Source organism: Bactrocera latifrons, unplaced genomic scaffold (genome assembly GCF_001853355.1).
Source record: "Bactrocera latifrons isolate USDA-ARS-PBARC rearing strain unplaced genomic scaffold, ASM185335v1 scaffold_181, whole genome shotgun sequence".
NCBI lineage: Eukaryota > Metazoa > Arthropoda > Insecta > Diptera > Tephritidae > Bactrocera > Bactrocera latifrons.
The window spans coordinates 544849-560717 of record NW_017535308.1 but is presented as its reverse complement, the minus strand read 5'-3'; the positions used below and the strand labels follow the sequence as shown (position 1 = coordinate 560717).

The 15869-nt window shown below is 35.6% G+C and overlaps 1 protein-coding gene across 6 annotated transcripts in view; it reads right to left on the bottom strand.

Annotated features, from left to right (window-relative positions):
• LOC108967263 (transcription factor mef2A) overlaps window positions 1-15869 on the bottom strand; it is a 140946-nt gene that overhangs the window by 4441 nt on the left and 120636 nt on the right. For all 6 annotated transcript variants that reach the window (XM_018930568.1, XM_018930564.1, XM_018930569.1 and 3 more), the window contains 3 exons: window positions 10571-10637; window positions 10283-10410; window positions 3093-3181 (listed from right to left, as the gene is read on the bottom strand). In XM_018930568.1, the coding sequence (XP_018786113.1) occupies window positions 3093-3181; window positions 10283-10410; window positions 10571-10637 (284 nt within the window). The remainder of the gene's footprint in view (window positions 1-3092; window positions 3182-10282; window positions 10411-10570; window positions 10638-15869) is intronic.

Sequence of the window (15869 nt, the reverse complement as noted above, 5' to 3'; positions counted from 1 at the left end):
ATCGGATATTTTTGTATTATTTAGTTTTTTCTTAATATTTGATTAGTTTATTTTTATTTTTAATGTTTCTAACAACTTTTACAAACGATATGCCAAGAGTATGTGGCCATGAGTAAAGCTTTTGTACATAGGTCAATCTGTACTAATTCGAAGGTTTCCCTTGGGGTTTGTCAGTAGTTTAAGAAGTTTTTACAGGAAATTGACGTCGCTTATTTGAGGTTGGTAGATCAGTTGAGATCATCGTTATTTACATACATACATATATATATAATGGCGGATACAACGCATATTATGTTGCAGCCTAGCCGCCCGCTCGGCCGATCACCACGGTAACCCTTTTCTAATATTTATGTTTTTAAATTTGGGATATCTTGTCAATAGAAGTCTTTAATATGAAGTATTTAATTTAATTAACCTTCTTTAGTTACCGATATTGATTTGCATCAAATCTTTAATATGAAGTATTTAATTTAATTAACCTTCTTTAGTTACCGATATTGATTTGCATCAAATCTTTAATATGAAGTATTTAAGCAAAAAGGATTAATACTAAGGTACGTAAAGCCTTTCCACAGAGTCGGTATTTTAATTATTTAGACATACGCTGTCGCGTCATTCTTTGTAGATAATTATGAATTTGCTTCTGATTGATTTACAGGTGCGTAAAACTTTGGTAACTTTAACCGAGCTAAAAATGCTATTAACTGTTAAGTTAGACTTGACCAAAAATATATGGACCCCACTTGGAGAAATAGTTATATATCCTTTGTTTCTCCAAAAACTCTTTAAAGTGCTCGAAGAATCGTTGCGAGCTTATTCATTGTATATACCATATACATATGTATATATATAAATATATATGCCTATATATGTATATGTCACTCTATATATTAGATTGTCAAAAAAGTCTTGCGGTATTTTTATTGAATTTTCAATTGTTTTATAAATTTTTTTTGACTCATGCCCAGCTCTCGACCGATGCTACGGCAACTACTATGCCGGTCTCTTTCGCCCAATTCAGCTATTTTATCGCAATTTTCGACGACAGGCCTTCCGGAGCGTGGCGCATCTTCGACCATCTCTACACCAGAACGAAAACGTTGAAACCATCGTTGTGCAGTGGAAATGGAAACTGTATCGGGTCCATAAACTGCACAAATTTTATTGGCGGCTTGAGATGCATTTTTGCCTTTATCGTAGTAGTACTGTAAAATATGCCGTATTTTCTCTTTATTTTGCTCCATGGTTGCGACGCTATAACTCACGAACGACCTAAAAGAAACGACAATCAATCAAATACGTGTTAGCGCGTGAAATGAGCTTTCCAAAAAGGTATAGTATCCGTATGACCCGATGCGACGAATGAAACTAGAACTACGCGCTCTCAGCGCCAACAAGCGAAAATACCGCAAGACTTTTTTGACAACCTAATATAATATATTTATAGCCATTTATTGAAGATCTTTCGAATGCTTGCATTATTAAATGCCATGACTTTTATACTCATTGTATTCGGCTTTATTATTATTTTGAGTAATTGAGGTGTTGTAGGCTGACGGTAAAAAGTTGGTGGCGGTGAAACTCGACTGATTGATAAATATGCGGGCGTTGCAAGTTGATTGAATATACATATACTTAATGATGCTGCTAAGGCTGTCATTATAAGTTGGGTAATTATAGGGGTGATGTAAAATGTTGAATTCTCGTTAAGAAGAAGATTTCAGCTAAGAAAGTAAAGGATTGAAAAATTCACAAACTGCGGTAGGAAAATTTACAAATGTAATTTATCATAAGCATTTGTATATTTACTTAATTCCTAAGTAAAGTAACTTTATGAAATTGAACTGTTTTCCAATATAAACAAAGTGATGGGTGTATCATACTTATAGCGCCGACTATATATGTATTTCGAAGACATGAAAAAAATATGAAACGGACTTCCAGGTTTGGCACTTTTTTATTTGCTTGTAATGCTTAAATACATGATAATCGTATGTATTCAAACAAATATGTTCTGCATATAAATATTGTATTATTTTTCCTTTCTTATTGCAGCAGGTGCAATTTGTCACTCCTCACTCAACAGGCAAACAAGGTCCTACATAATATGTCAAGTACAGAACGCCCACATGTCGTTTTCATTAAGTGATATGTGGAACCAGCATTAAACGCGTTTATGTTTAACAATTAAAAGTACTTGTCACGCCTAAAACCGTAGCTGTCTTACCCTAATTCTCTGGATGATAACCAACTCCAGACACTTTTTACACGCTTACCAAATTGTATCCTTAACTGTATGCGAGGCAATGTGCCCTTCATAAAATCAATAATTGAATAATTGCAAGTTCGCTTCAGAGCACTAACAGCAGGGCACATAGAACAAACATATGTACATACATACATATATAATATACCCTTTTTCTCTCGGCTTTTGTATTTCCCATGCGCCCTGTTTACTCTCCGCCTATAGCGTGTGCTGTAGCTATGAAAAATTCTTCACAACAAAGTTGACGATGACTTGATATAAATCCATGTCCGTTGTAAATTGGTGTGAAAAAGTTCAAAGGATTACGCGAATGCATTGAGTTGCACTTGAATAGGCCTAGAGCAATTTAGGGCAGCGTGCAGTACAGTGCAATATTTGATGGCTTCGTTATGATAAGGTTCACATTGGGCATCGCTCGCCGTTTTAGCGTTTGTATAAAAACATAATAGGCAGCAGTGAAAAGTAGGCATCAGTATGTGGAAGTTCCGTAATTATGTGATTAACTTGAATAGCAAACACACGAGGTGCCTCTTCCACTTGGTGCATCTTAAGTGCGTTGCGGAGGTGGTCGGTTCGTTGCAACCGTTACAAGATCGCCGTTGTTGAACAGTCGGTTAATTTCGACTATAAATTCAATTGAGCTGATTGGTTGGCGCCTTGCTCACCGCTTCCCTAAACCGTATACAATATGGAATGGCTCGATTTTCTTTCGAAGGCATTTCGGCAGTAGGTGCTTGTTATCTCGAGACTTTAACATAGTATTTTTTATTTTTATTTTTTAATAGATAAATGCATATGTAATGAATGTATGTATGTAACGACTCACCTGTGATGCTGGTGAATTGGTCTGTGTCAGATGGCTGCCCAAGTGATATGCTGCTGCTGGCCCTGGCGCAAAGTACCCTGGCGTTATACCTGAAATACATATGGAAGGTAACAAGGTGTTTGAATAATTTGTAGAAAACTGGTAGCGCTACTGCCCTATTGTTTAAAATAATTGCCATCCTCTTCAAAATACGCAGCTAAAAATTGAAATCTGATTCATTGTTAATAATTTTCATATCAAAATTAACTCGTCAAATGGCAAAGGGTTAAATTGCTGACTTCATGTAATTGTTTTATGATTCAGCTCTTTCAAGACATTTCTCAAGTTAGTCTTTTAATCAAAAAGAGGTGGCAAACTTCAAAGTACTGATTACGATTTTTGTATAGATAAATGAATAGTAAAAATAGCAATGAATATGTTTTGTAAGTACTCTTGGTGCATAATTACAAGCGCCATACCAATAATTTCGTTTAAAGAAGTACGCAGTTGTTGTCTAGAACTTCTCAAAGAGGTAGTTGTGTGAATACAATGTCCAAATTGCTACTTTTTAGATCTGCCTCCACTATATATACACATACATGATGTAAGTGTGGGCGTTTATAAGTATGTATGTACCCGTAGAGCGTTTAGGAATTAAATATTGTCTGCATATTTCAAAAGTTGTACAACATTTTTCGATTTAAATTATAAAGATGTTTACAACTTTAAAGACATTTTTTGTGAGTAAAGTTAAGTAGCAAAAGTAGTCGTGAAGTAGATCATTGAACTTCTTGTTATCAACTGGTGATAACCGATTCCAGCTTTTTAGACGGTATACAGCTATGTGCCAATAAATGTACATACATCGGTATGTAGAATAACGCTACAACTTAAAAACTATATAGGCACGTGCATTTATATCAAAAAATTATTCGGAAAAAATTCCATTTACAGCTAATTAAAACGCTCCCTCTTTTGGGTGATTAGAATAATGCCAACATTTTTTGATATACCGTTATTATATTCCTAAAAGTCTTGCATTGTTCGTGTTACTCTACTACCAAACTCACTCTGGTTTGTAGTTGGGACGTTAAAGTTCTTTTAATTTTTTCCAAAATAGGAAAGGCGTTACGATATAGAGGGTGAATTAACCAACCTAATTAGAAATAGTTGTTTAAAGAATTAAAATTCATAAGTGGGCGACGCCATGCCCATTTCAATTTTTAAAAAAGCCTGGATGCAGCTTCCTTCTGACATTTCTTCCGTAAAATTTAGTGTTTCTGACGTTTTTTGTTAGTCGATTAACGCACTTTTAGTGATTTTCAACATAGCCTTTGTATGGGAGGTGGGCGTGGTTATTATCCGATTTCTTCCATTTTTGAAGTGTATATGGAAATGCCTAAAAGAAACGACTCTATATAGTTTGGTTGACATAGCTACAGTAGTTTTCGAGATATGTACAAAAAAATTAGTAGGGAGCGGGGCCACGCCCACTTTTCCAAAAAAAAATTGCGTCCAAATATGCCCCTCCCTAATGCGATCCTTCGTGGAAAATTATATTTTAATATCTTTATTTATGGCTTTATAGGTTTTCGGTTTCCGCCCTTTTGTGGGCGTGGCAGTGGACCGATTTCGCCCATCTTCGAACTTAACCTTCTTATGGAGCCAAGAAATACGTGTACCATGATATCTCAATTTTTACTCAAGTTACAGCTTGCACGGACAGACAGACAGACCTCCGGATTTCAACTCTACTCGTCACCCTGATCACTTTGGTATATATAACCCTATATCAGACTCTTTTAGTTTTCGGACTTAAAAACAACCGTTATCTGAACAAAACTATAATACTTTCTTTAGCAACTTTGTTGCGAGAGTATAAAAATGTATTATTCAAGCTATTTAATGAGAAAAAGCTGCAGTACTTGGTAACATTTTTGACCTTCGTAAGTCCGAAAAGCCGTAGAAATAAATTGTAGTGCTCAACAAATATTGTCTTCACTGCCTTTAAACATATACAGAATTTTATAACTTTTTCCAATGTTGCACGCAAAACCGAAAAACTGGAACAGAAATAAACCGCAGAATTAATACTATCTCCCGAAGATACCCAAAAAAGAGTTCCACTCCATTCTAAATGAAATTCAAGACGAATATAATGCCCAAATATCCAAGAGTGTAATTGCTCGGCGTTTGGTCGAATCTGGACTTCACGGCAGGACAGCATGCAGGAACCCACTTATTGATACTTATTGGTCAAGGACAACCAATCGTTTGGAACGATGTTATAAAAATTAATCGCTTAGGTCCTGATGGTTGAAGGTATGTTCGCCGTTCAATAATTCAAGAATTTTATGGTCGCTATGTTCCATGCGTAGTTGAGTATGGTGGAGGATAAATCATTGCATAAATCTGCAATTTTGTTGGTTCACTCCATAAGATTGATGGAATTTTAAACAAGGAGGAATACGTCGACGTTCTAAAAGTGTCATGTCGCCATAGGCTGAGGAAAATTTGCCTGTTATAAGGAAGATAACAATTCAAAACATGCGTCTAAGTTGACACAAGCGTTTTTTAATGAAAATTATGTCAATGTTTTGGAGGGAATCATCCATCCCAGACTTAAACCGGACATCTCTGGATGATGTTGAAATAGTCATATGCACCAAAAATATTCCAAATATGGATTTTTTTGTGGTGGAAATAGAACGGCATGTCAAGACACAACTGAAAGTAAGCAAGTTTTTGTAATATCGCTATTTTTGTTGATAAAATATTTTCGTTTCTAATTAGTTGTCCCACTCAAGTCGTTGATTTCACATGTTTTTTTTAAAACCTTCAAAACAAAAATCAGTTTTAAACAAATTTTTTACCATTAGAGTTTAAGTTTAACATAGATTTCAACAAAATAAGTGAAATACAATAAATATACGTGATTTGTTAGAAAGTAACATCATTTACTTCAAAATATGTGTGGCTTCTATTTAGCTGTCAACAGCTGTATATAGTACACGCACATATAAAATAGTACTAGTAGTAACTAGTATCTAGTGGCGTATCCTTTCATCTTAATAACCTCCCTTTATCCATTCTGTATTTAAAAACCAAGTTTTTTGTTATCTTAGCTGATATCTCGGCGCTTTCTTTGAGTATCGCCGCTTTAAGACTGTCTCTTGCGTTATCGTGGGTGTCTGAATGGCGCACTCTAAATCTGCCCACAAATGCTCGATCGGATAACGACTGGGATGTCGTTTCCAAAACTTTTGGTGTGTTATATAATATCAAAGTTTTTTATTGTCAACCGCATTCTTTGCGTCGTAATCTTGCTGAAAGTTATATCGACCCTTAATCCAGATAAACTTGGACTATTCGAATTGTCCCTTAAGATTTGATTATACAGTCGGTTATCCATTTTGTTAGTAATAAATTGCATATTATCGATTTGCACTCATAGATCACACCATAACATTACATTACCACCTCCATGCAGGATTGAACATACCACTCAGCCACCTGTCATTATACATAAAGACATATTTCGCCGTTAAATTGTTGGGGAAGGTAAGTTTTAAATAGATTTTATAATTTCTACTTAAATTATAGAGCTTTGTTACAGTTTTTTGTTAAGAATGAATGCAGAAGGTAACTCACAATAGTCATTCTTAATAAAATGATCGAATCAGTCGTTTATCGTAGCGAAACTCTTAATAATTTCTAGGAGATAAGGATTTTCTTATTATTACTGCTTTATCGTGAGACTTCAATTTTCTAGGCTTGCGCTGTCCTAAGCTTAACGAAATCCTCTGCAAAATGCTATGGATGATTGAAGTGCTTCTTTTTGAGACACTAGATATTTCTTTCAATGGATTTCCTTTATTTCGTATACAGATATTGAATATAATGTTTCTTTACTACCAGTTTCCTTTGACTTTCAACCCATATTTTAGACAATCCAAAGAATTTTAATTTACTGCAAATTAAAACTGCCGAAACCACACAGTTTTGTAGACAGAATGATTGTAATATTCTGCCAAAAGTAGAAATACGCGATTAACGGTGCTATTGCGAGCACGTATACAAATTCGGAATACTCATGAGATGCAAATTCAAGTCAGTTCATGTTTAGAGCGGAGTAAGCTCATAATACTGTTTTTGAAGTGTTGTACTATTTCATGGAAAAGAAAGCTTGGTATTTACATATATTAAAAATTGTGTACGTGAAGCATGAAAGTAAGATAAAATAACTGTTATGAATAATAAAATATTACGAATACTTTTGTACTTTACAGCTATGGACAGAGATTTAGCGCGTTTTCTTATTGCGAAATACAATACTTAATAACGTTACGGTTAAAGAAAGTAAAACCGTTATATTGCACAAAAGCTGTTTAATATTTTACTAAAAACTAAAAATAAATCATAATAAATATACAATGTTTGGTTTATTTTATATTATTAAGTCAAAATCGACTTGAATAAGTATTTAGTGTACTTCAAAAGATCTATAAGGCAAAATATACTTATGTATGTATGTACAGGGTGACGCAAAAGTAAGCCTCCTATCAGAAGATGCTATAATTTTTGCAATTGATCTCTAATGTCAGTTCTGTTTTGACATTTGCGTAGTAAACACATGCGAAATACACGTAAATAAACATGGTATTCTACACTGCTCCAGAACGTGGGTTATTGGTGACTATTTATTTGACCAATAATCGGTCGGTGACTTTGGCACAACGTGAATTTCATCACAGATTTCCTGATCGTCCGACGCTTACTGGTGAATCACTGCCACGTTTAGCCGCTCGAAGAGACTGGCACAACACGAGATGCTGCCAGGCGTGGCAGAATATTGCTGCTGTTACCAAGGATGTCATGGAAGCGCCGTCGACATCGACCATGCGACGTGCCATGTGAATGGGTATCAGTCGACAGTGTTTACAGCGAATTTAGGTATTCAATTTGAAGATGTTTCCGATGCAGATGTTAGATCGCCTGATTTGACCGCTCCAGCCTCTTTTCTGTGGGGCTTTTTGAAGTTGCGGGTTTATGTCAGCAAGCCTCAGGCTTTTGCAGCTCTTAAAGACAATATCCGTCAAGAATGTGAGGACCTATCGCCGGAAGTTCTGGCCAAAGTGACAGAAAAGCCCATAAAACTGGCTCAAATGACAATCAACTGTGGCGGCGGCCATTTACATGATATCACACTCTCGACTTAATAAAAAATGTAAAAAATTTAAAAGAAAAAATAAAAATAATCCAAGGAAGGTCATTTTGCGCCACCTTGTAGATCATTAACAAGTGGCGTGAAATTCTTTGATATTATATCTTCGCTGGTTAACCGTTATTTTAAATCACCGCTTCACCGCTGCGTGGCAAGCTCTCTATTAACCTTGGCATCTGTCCAAAGGAATAGAGTTCATGCTTCCTCTCTCCGCACTAGCCCAATTCTGCATTGATTTCGACCATTATAGACTGGGAGGATTTGAAAGGATCAGCTTTACATTTCCTAGCAATTACTTTATCTTCGCGGTGGGTTGTGTTGCGAATTATGTTTGAGATAACAGATTGCGGTCATTCTTAACATTTTTGATGTCATTGTACCCAATTTTTCTGAAACATTTTACTACATTAGCAATTTTTACTTGGTTTGCACCGATTTTGTAAAGGTCCCAAATAATTGCTAATATTACTAGATATTTTTTTATGATTTTTGTTATTCTAGCAGATTTTATCCCGAATAACCCTTCATAAAATTACGTTAAAACTTTTTCGCAATTAATGGCTAAAGTTAATGCTAAGTTAAGCTTTTCCTAATATAAACAATATGCGAAGTTAATGTAGCCATATTGATTTGATAGATTTTGAGACGCATAAAATGTAGTAACGAAACCTGTTGAGTCTCTGACCTACATATATAATAAGTATATAAGATCATAAGAAACCAATATGGATGTAACCCATTCACGTAATAGCCGAATTATGAGGTAGGGTATTTCCCGGGCCTTGATCTCTCAAAATTCCGAGGGTATACAATGTGCGTTTACACCCGAACTAGCCCTTCCTTACTTGTCTTCTCTTCATCTTGTTTTTTGCAAATCCCAAGAATTTAAAAAGTTCTGTTACTCCCGAACCCTTCAAGACTCTGGAGCCTTATTGCAACTTTAGTGGTCTTGTACATAACCTTTGATCGGAGTGTGTAATTATTATATTACACTAAAGTTAAATGCTCCTTCCTTGTAAAGGTTCGCCTCAAAATTACTTATTTCCAAACTTCGTACGGCAAATTGATTAATGCTAATTCAAAACCTCACAGTCTAAGCAGATGCTCCGGCCCAGTGCGTAATAAAATCGTAAACTAAGGAAATCCTGCACTGCAGTCGTTGGAAGGCAGAATAATTCAATATTCACCCCATATTCACCCCATATTGAATTATTCTGAACCATAAATAGTCAAAGTTTTTTATTGCTGATGCATCACCATGAAGGAGGAATACTCATTTTACGTTAATACATACATACATATGTAGTTAAACTTGATGACTTAACAAGTCTTAGCATACGTTTTGTTGCATTAAAATTTATATCGTAACTACAATGTACGAGTACTTATGCATGCACGCATGTAGTAGTTATGAGGGTGGCTCACACAATAGTTCATCTTATTATGTGTAGATATACATTATTTATAGATATATAGAAATACACACAGAATGCTATGTGGTACAAGTCATCGGTACATTAGTGGGATACGCGATTCTTGACATTCTTGTCTTTCGTGCATGTCATTTAGAAATTTGTCTTTTGGCAAATAATGTACTTCCGACACACTACTTCTAAGCAGGGCGGTCTTCATGGGTGTATTACTTTATGTAATACATGTATATGCATATATACTTGTACATAAATCAATGTTATGCTGACCTTATATGCAAATCCATATGTGTTTAGAGGGAAATTTGATTTAGTTTACAGCACTTACATACCTTTGCATATTAATGAAAAGAGAAAACTACTCAGTAGTGCCTGTACAATTATCCTGTTGCTAAATGTGTTCATTTGTATGTATGTATGTTTTATAATTTGTGAAACATCTTTGCATTTTAATTACCATACACATTAATGGCTGTAATCTAACGTACAACTTTACTCTCTTTAGTGTCTACGTACTCTGTTATGTGAATTCAACATTATGCGACATGTTTACTCACCTGCACGTAACGCCTCCACGGGCACTGATGGATATGGCATCGGATAAGGGTAACCATCTCGGCGCAATGCTTTCGGTTTTCTTCTGGGACGATATTTGTAGTCGGGATGTTCTTTCATGTGCATAGCACTGGAATTAATGGCATAAATAAATTTTAGACATTTTCCGTAATAACTTGAATAGTTTGGGAATTAGTACATCTGATAAGTATGTGCATACATTTTCAATTAAGATAATTGCCCAGCCAATTTTAGAACTTGCTTTAATGTTCTTGGGCCCATTAACTTACCGTAGTCGCTTTGCTTCATCGATAAATGGGCGTTTTTCGTCTTCGGTTAGAAGTTTCCATTCGGCACCTATAATGCAAATTGAAAACAGGGTTACACTAACTATTAAGCAAGTAAAAAAAAAATTTATTATTATCATCAGTATAAACTTTGGCAAAAAGTCCTTGGCTAACTTTTGAATTATTGAAAGAAAATATATTGACAATTACTGTTAAGAGTAAAAAATAAAATATTAGCCAAAAAATTAAACGAAATCTTTCTCACAAAATAAAATGTATTTTAAAGGTTCATTCTTCGTTTCGAAAAATCTTAAGTATAGGCTTCATGGACATCTAAGGACATATCTCTCGGTGTACATATCTTGAAGTGATGCAAGTAGCGCAAGCACAACCAAACATTTCCCCGCSTAATTACCGAAAAAGAAATAATATAATATAATATACAAGACTATGGACACGCGACGGTGTGATATATCTCAGCAGACGAACCAAAGAACAACCAAGGAACGAGTGTATTCTATTGACTAAACGAATCAATGGCTGAATACACGAATATTAAATTGTGAAGGCAAATCAGTAAAAAGTGCCACTGTGTTGTGAAAAATGACTGCTCAGAATTTTACTCACTAAGAGTAAACAAACAAAAGTCAACAATTGATAATGAGTAAGAAAGCACTAAAGGGGTTCAGACTAAAGTGAAAAAGAGTCATAAGGATATGCGGTGCGCACAAAGACAATTGCATAAGTGAATAGGATATACGAGAACCGGTGACAGTGCGGGTATCCGCCCGGTAGCATTTCAGTTTAAAGTACCAGTTTCATACACCGAGTTGTTATGAGAGTATGGAAAATAATTTTCAGAACTGAAACAAAACCGCAAAGAAAGCAGGAACTCCGACATGATAGAACTTAAGATTATACATATGTATATACAATGATGTACCGTACGTTACGACAATATTCAGGACCTGCCCTGTCGAGTGGGCGTTGAATTGAATCATTTGCAAGGATGACGGAGACTGGGGGACTAAGTGGGGTTGAGACGCATGCCTAAGTATGTGTGTATATCAAGCGCTTCCAAGCTTTGCAGTGCGGAAAAGAACGGCGAAATTTGTAAATAGATTTACAAACGCTCCACAGGATACAGAATATATGTAGATATGTAGATCAGAAGCGCACATTAAGACACATGAATTTGCGCGTAGGTATGTAGGTATTGAATTTGTGTGCTTACAGGTTGAATATGAAACCGACACATATTATCTCTAACCCTACTTGCCTAAATATGAGTGTATTCAGGACATATGTATTTGCTATATATACATGGGAGTATGTATATCTTCACATTAGAAGGTACATGTGCTTTTGAAAGCAGTATGTTGCTGAAGTACGAAGTTGTCCAAAAGAACGACAAGTACACTGTCAGTCGAGAACAATGACACCCAAAGTACTAGATGCATGCCTACAAGTACGAATGAGAGTATTTATGTAAAATAGTAGTATAAGCTAGATGGCTATGGTATGACAGGTATTGTACTTGAATGTGTTATAATGTTACTTGTTGTGTTTCAACGAGGCATTATAACGGAAAACGACATATGTGTAACATACAAGTGCCTGCTAAAGGAAATGAAAGCAAATTGAAATTTGAGAAGAGTTGAGTCTAAACTCCTATATGCTAATGACTTTAAAGGTATTATATATATACTATGCACATACTTATACGCAATTCCTATCTGGGTTGCTTGTTGTGGCTCATCATGTCAGTTACGAAATCGGAAAAATGAGTAACATGCTAATTGTTTATTGCAAGTGCTTATACTTATATGATAGACAAGTGCTCAGCGGAAACCCCTTTTTTAAACTGTCAGAAACTCTATTTGCTAGATATGATAAATACACACAAAGTTAATTACTAAGTGAGTATAAGCATTTCACTTGATCACATTTCATCCGGATAAGTTTTTAGGAGTCGGAAGTGGAATACGATCGAGAGAAGACCGACTGGAACAAGGGTTTCATTTGTAGGCTATTTACTAAGTACAAAAAAAGTTGGTTCCATTAAAATTAGTTTCGCATACTTTACTTCATTGAGCTCGCTAAATAAAGATTGCAACTCTCGACGATATAAACGAAACGGATTGCGAACCATTCATAGCAATTGTAATAGTATTTTATTGCTTTTGTTTCTGCGGGCACAAATTAATATGTTTTTTTTGTCAATCAAATCCAAAAAAAATAAAGAAGAGTCTTGACGTGAAATTTAGCATAGATGTCACTACCGTATTATCAACAAAAAGCATCAAACGTCATAACAACATTTGTAGCAACACTGAACACGTGAAAAATGCATGCTGCTCATCACTTTAATGAAAAAATTGCGAATGCTACACAGATGGTTGAAAAATTTGATGTTGAAGTGGAAAAATTCCGGAACATGTGGTCGTCAGAGTCGTAGAAACAATCACCCATCTCAAAGCTGTGAAAACTTTTACAGGGTTTCTGCATGCAAGGTTTAAAAACGCTTTTTTCCGATAAAGTTCATGAAAGTTTCAATTTGAGTAAGCTGTTACCAAAATTTAACCTAAATTTGGAAAAAAATGATTTAACTGTACTCATTGAATGCCTAATTAGACATTTTGGGAAAATTTTGCGCAGAAATAAAGAACTGAAAAAAAACTCAAGCTCAAAACAGAAGTAGCGCTATTTCAACAATCATGAAAAGTGAAAATGACTACGGGAACACAAGTGCTTTTCGCATTAGAAAGCCTCAGAACTTTGCCAGCCATAAATTCTAGCACTGAGCGATCATTTTCTTCTTTGACTTGGCTCAGAACAACGATGCTCCAGAAAAGATTGAACGGCTTAGCACTCCTCAACATAAACCACGAAATTGCTGTGGAACCAGAATAAATAATAGAAAGATTTAGTAAAATGAGCAAACTCCGTATTGATGTTATGCTGTAAATTAAATGTTAAATACTTATGTATAAAGAATAAAATTACAGTTTAAAGTTAGACATTTCTTAAAGCAGTTACCAAATCATAAAGTTGCCCCCTCCCCAGAAATGCTATTCTGAATCCGCCCTGTCTATATGTAATTAGTATCATCTCAACAATTTGTTTTCGTGATATTTTATTTACATAGCCTGAATGAGGGTTGTTGCAGAATCCCATAGTTGTCTAAATCAGAATTGAAACCGATAAAAAAAGACAATAGGTGTCATAAATTCAGGAACTGAAATTTTATCGTTTTGTTATCAGAAACAAAGAAAGGAGATAGTCGCTGGCAGATTTAAAATTTTATTTAAGAAATTAATGTACTTCGTGGTTACGAAATAGCGCCATCCTCAGCAGGTAAACCTAGGAGAATTTAAACAAAGTTCTTGAAACGCCATTTGTGCGGTTTGGCCGGAATGTATTGTGGTAGATGATGTCGGCACTTTGTGGGAATTATTTGCTCATCCACAACCAGTTGCTCCTCTTTTGGTATGAGCAGTACCATTTCACGGATTTTATTTAGAAGTGGTCGAACTTTGAACAGCTTGTCAAATCCATCTTCACCTGGAGATTTCATATCCTCATTGTTGTTGAAATGCAAAAAGCGTTTAATGTTTTCCCATCTATTGCAAGCCATGATGGTGCGCACAAATTCTTGGCTAACTGTAGTATCCCAATAATGCCTCGATGATGGTAATTTCATCAAAGACATGTATAAGACTATGCCTGAAAACCTCACCTCACCTATAAATTACTCTATTTCGCTCTTAGTAATATTTGCGGGCTTATTTATGTCTTTTTGCAGCGCAAGTATGTTCGATTGTTCAACTATAAAGTTTATCAAATCTTCGTCAAAGAAAAATTGAAAGAACTCCGCTCGCGTCTCTAATTCGTCGATAAAACTTGGAAGCTCCATGTCTCCTTGAAATGGAAAGTTTTTACTTAAATACGGGGGCAAGTTATTTTCTTTCCAGTTTGGTGGTTTCGATTTTTTAGCGCGTTTTGCGTTTGAGCTACTAGGCTCGCCATAGCTTCTTCATCTGATTCGGATATATAATCATCGTCGCTTTGAAGCCCATTATCGCCTACATTTACATATCTTAAATTTTCATAAAAAGATCTTGCATCCATTTCTGAAAAAAATTTTACTAAAATGCATGAAAGGCAAAATAGTATGTACTGCATGAAAGGCCATATATGGCTTTGTCCGATTTTGTACAAAAGCGTGCCTATAGTTTTTTAGGTTTGTATTTTTATTGTGTGAACACTATGTTTTTCCTTCGAATAATAATTTTTTTTGTGGGAAAAGTCCTAATTTTTATGATAAAAATTTTGTCCAAATACCGCGAAATACACTTAGCGTTACTCAAGTGAGACACCTTCACAAAATAAACGAAAACAACAAGCAAAACCTATCAAAATCAAACAGTATCTGAAATATCAACAAAGAATTGTCCAAAGAAAACTGCCGTTACAAATTTGTTCCACTACATCATTTTGCTAGTGCAAAGCCAAATGCAACAAATCCCAAAACCATATAGGCGTTGTATGCGGTATAGGGTTAAGGTAGTAAATGTCAACCAGAAAGTCGGAATTCAAGCAATTTTATATATACGTACATACACTGGCCGACAATTCGGCATTAGAAAACGAAAACCAGTGTATGGCAGTTGAGGTAGTACAGACCAGATCAGCTATTATCATGCTACATACTAAACCAATGTTCCCTGGGTTTCACTAAAGTACTTTAAATACAATTTCCAATAACATGGAGTAAAATCAGCCTTATGTTCGAAAATCCTGATATTAGTTATAAGGAGGAAAGTCAAGTTTTAACCCAATTTTATTTATTTTAGGCACAATCCGAAAATCCTTCTATTTGGTATATGCGGGCCCAGGGAAGTATTGACTAGATGCGGCCCATTTTTGATGAGCTGTATATCCTACATGTATCCTGGCTTCAGACCTGGAAAATCAATAACCGACCAGATATTCACCATGCACCAAATCTTGGAAAAGACCCGTGAAAGGAGAATCGACACTCACCACCTCTTCGTCGATTTCAAAGCTGCTTTTGGCAGCACGAAAAGGAGCTGCCTTTATGCTGCGATCCTTGCTCCAGATGTCTGAATTTGGTACCCCTGCAAAAATTATATGGCTGTGTAAGCTGACGTTGGCCAGCACCAAAAGAATCAGAATCGGGAAGGACCTCTCCGAGCCGTTCGATGCCAAACGAGGTTTCAGACAAGGCGATTCCTTATCGTGCGACTTTTTCAACCTGCTTCTGGAGAAAATAGTTCGA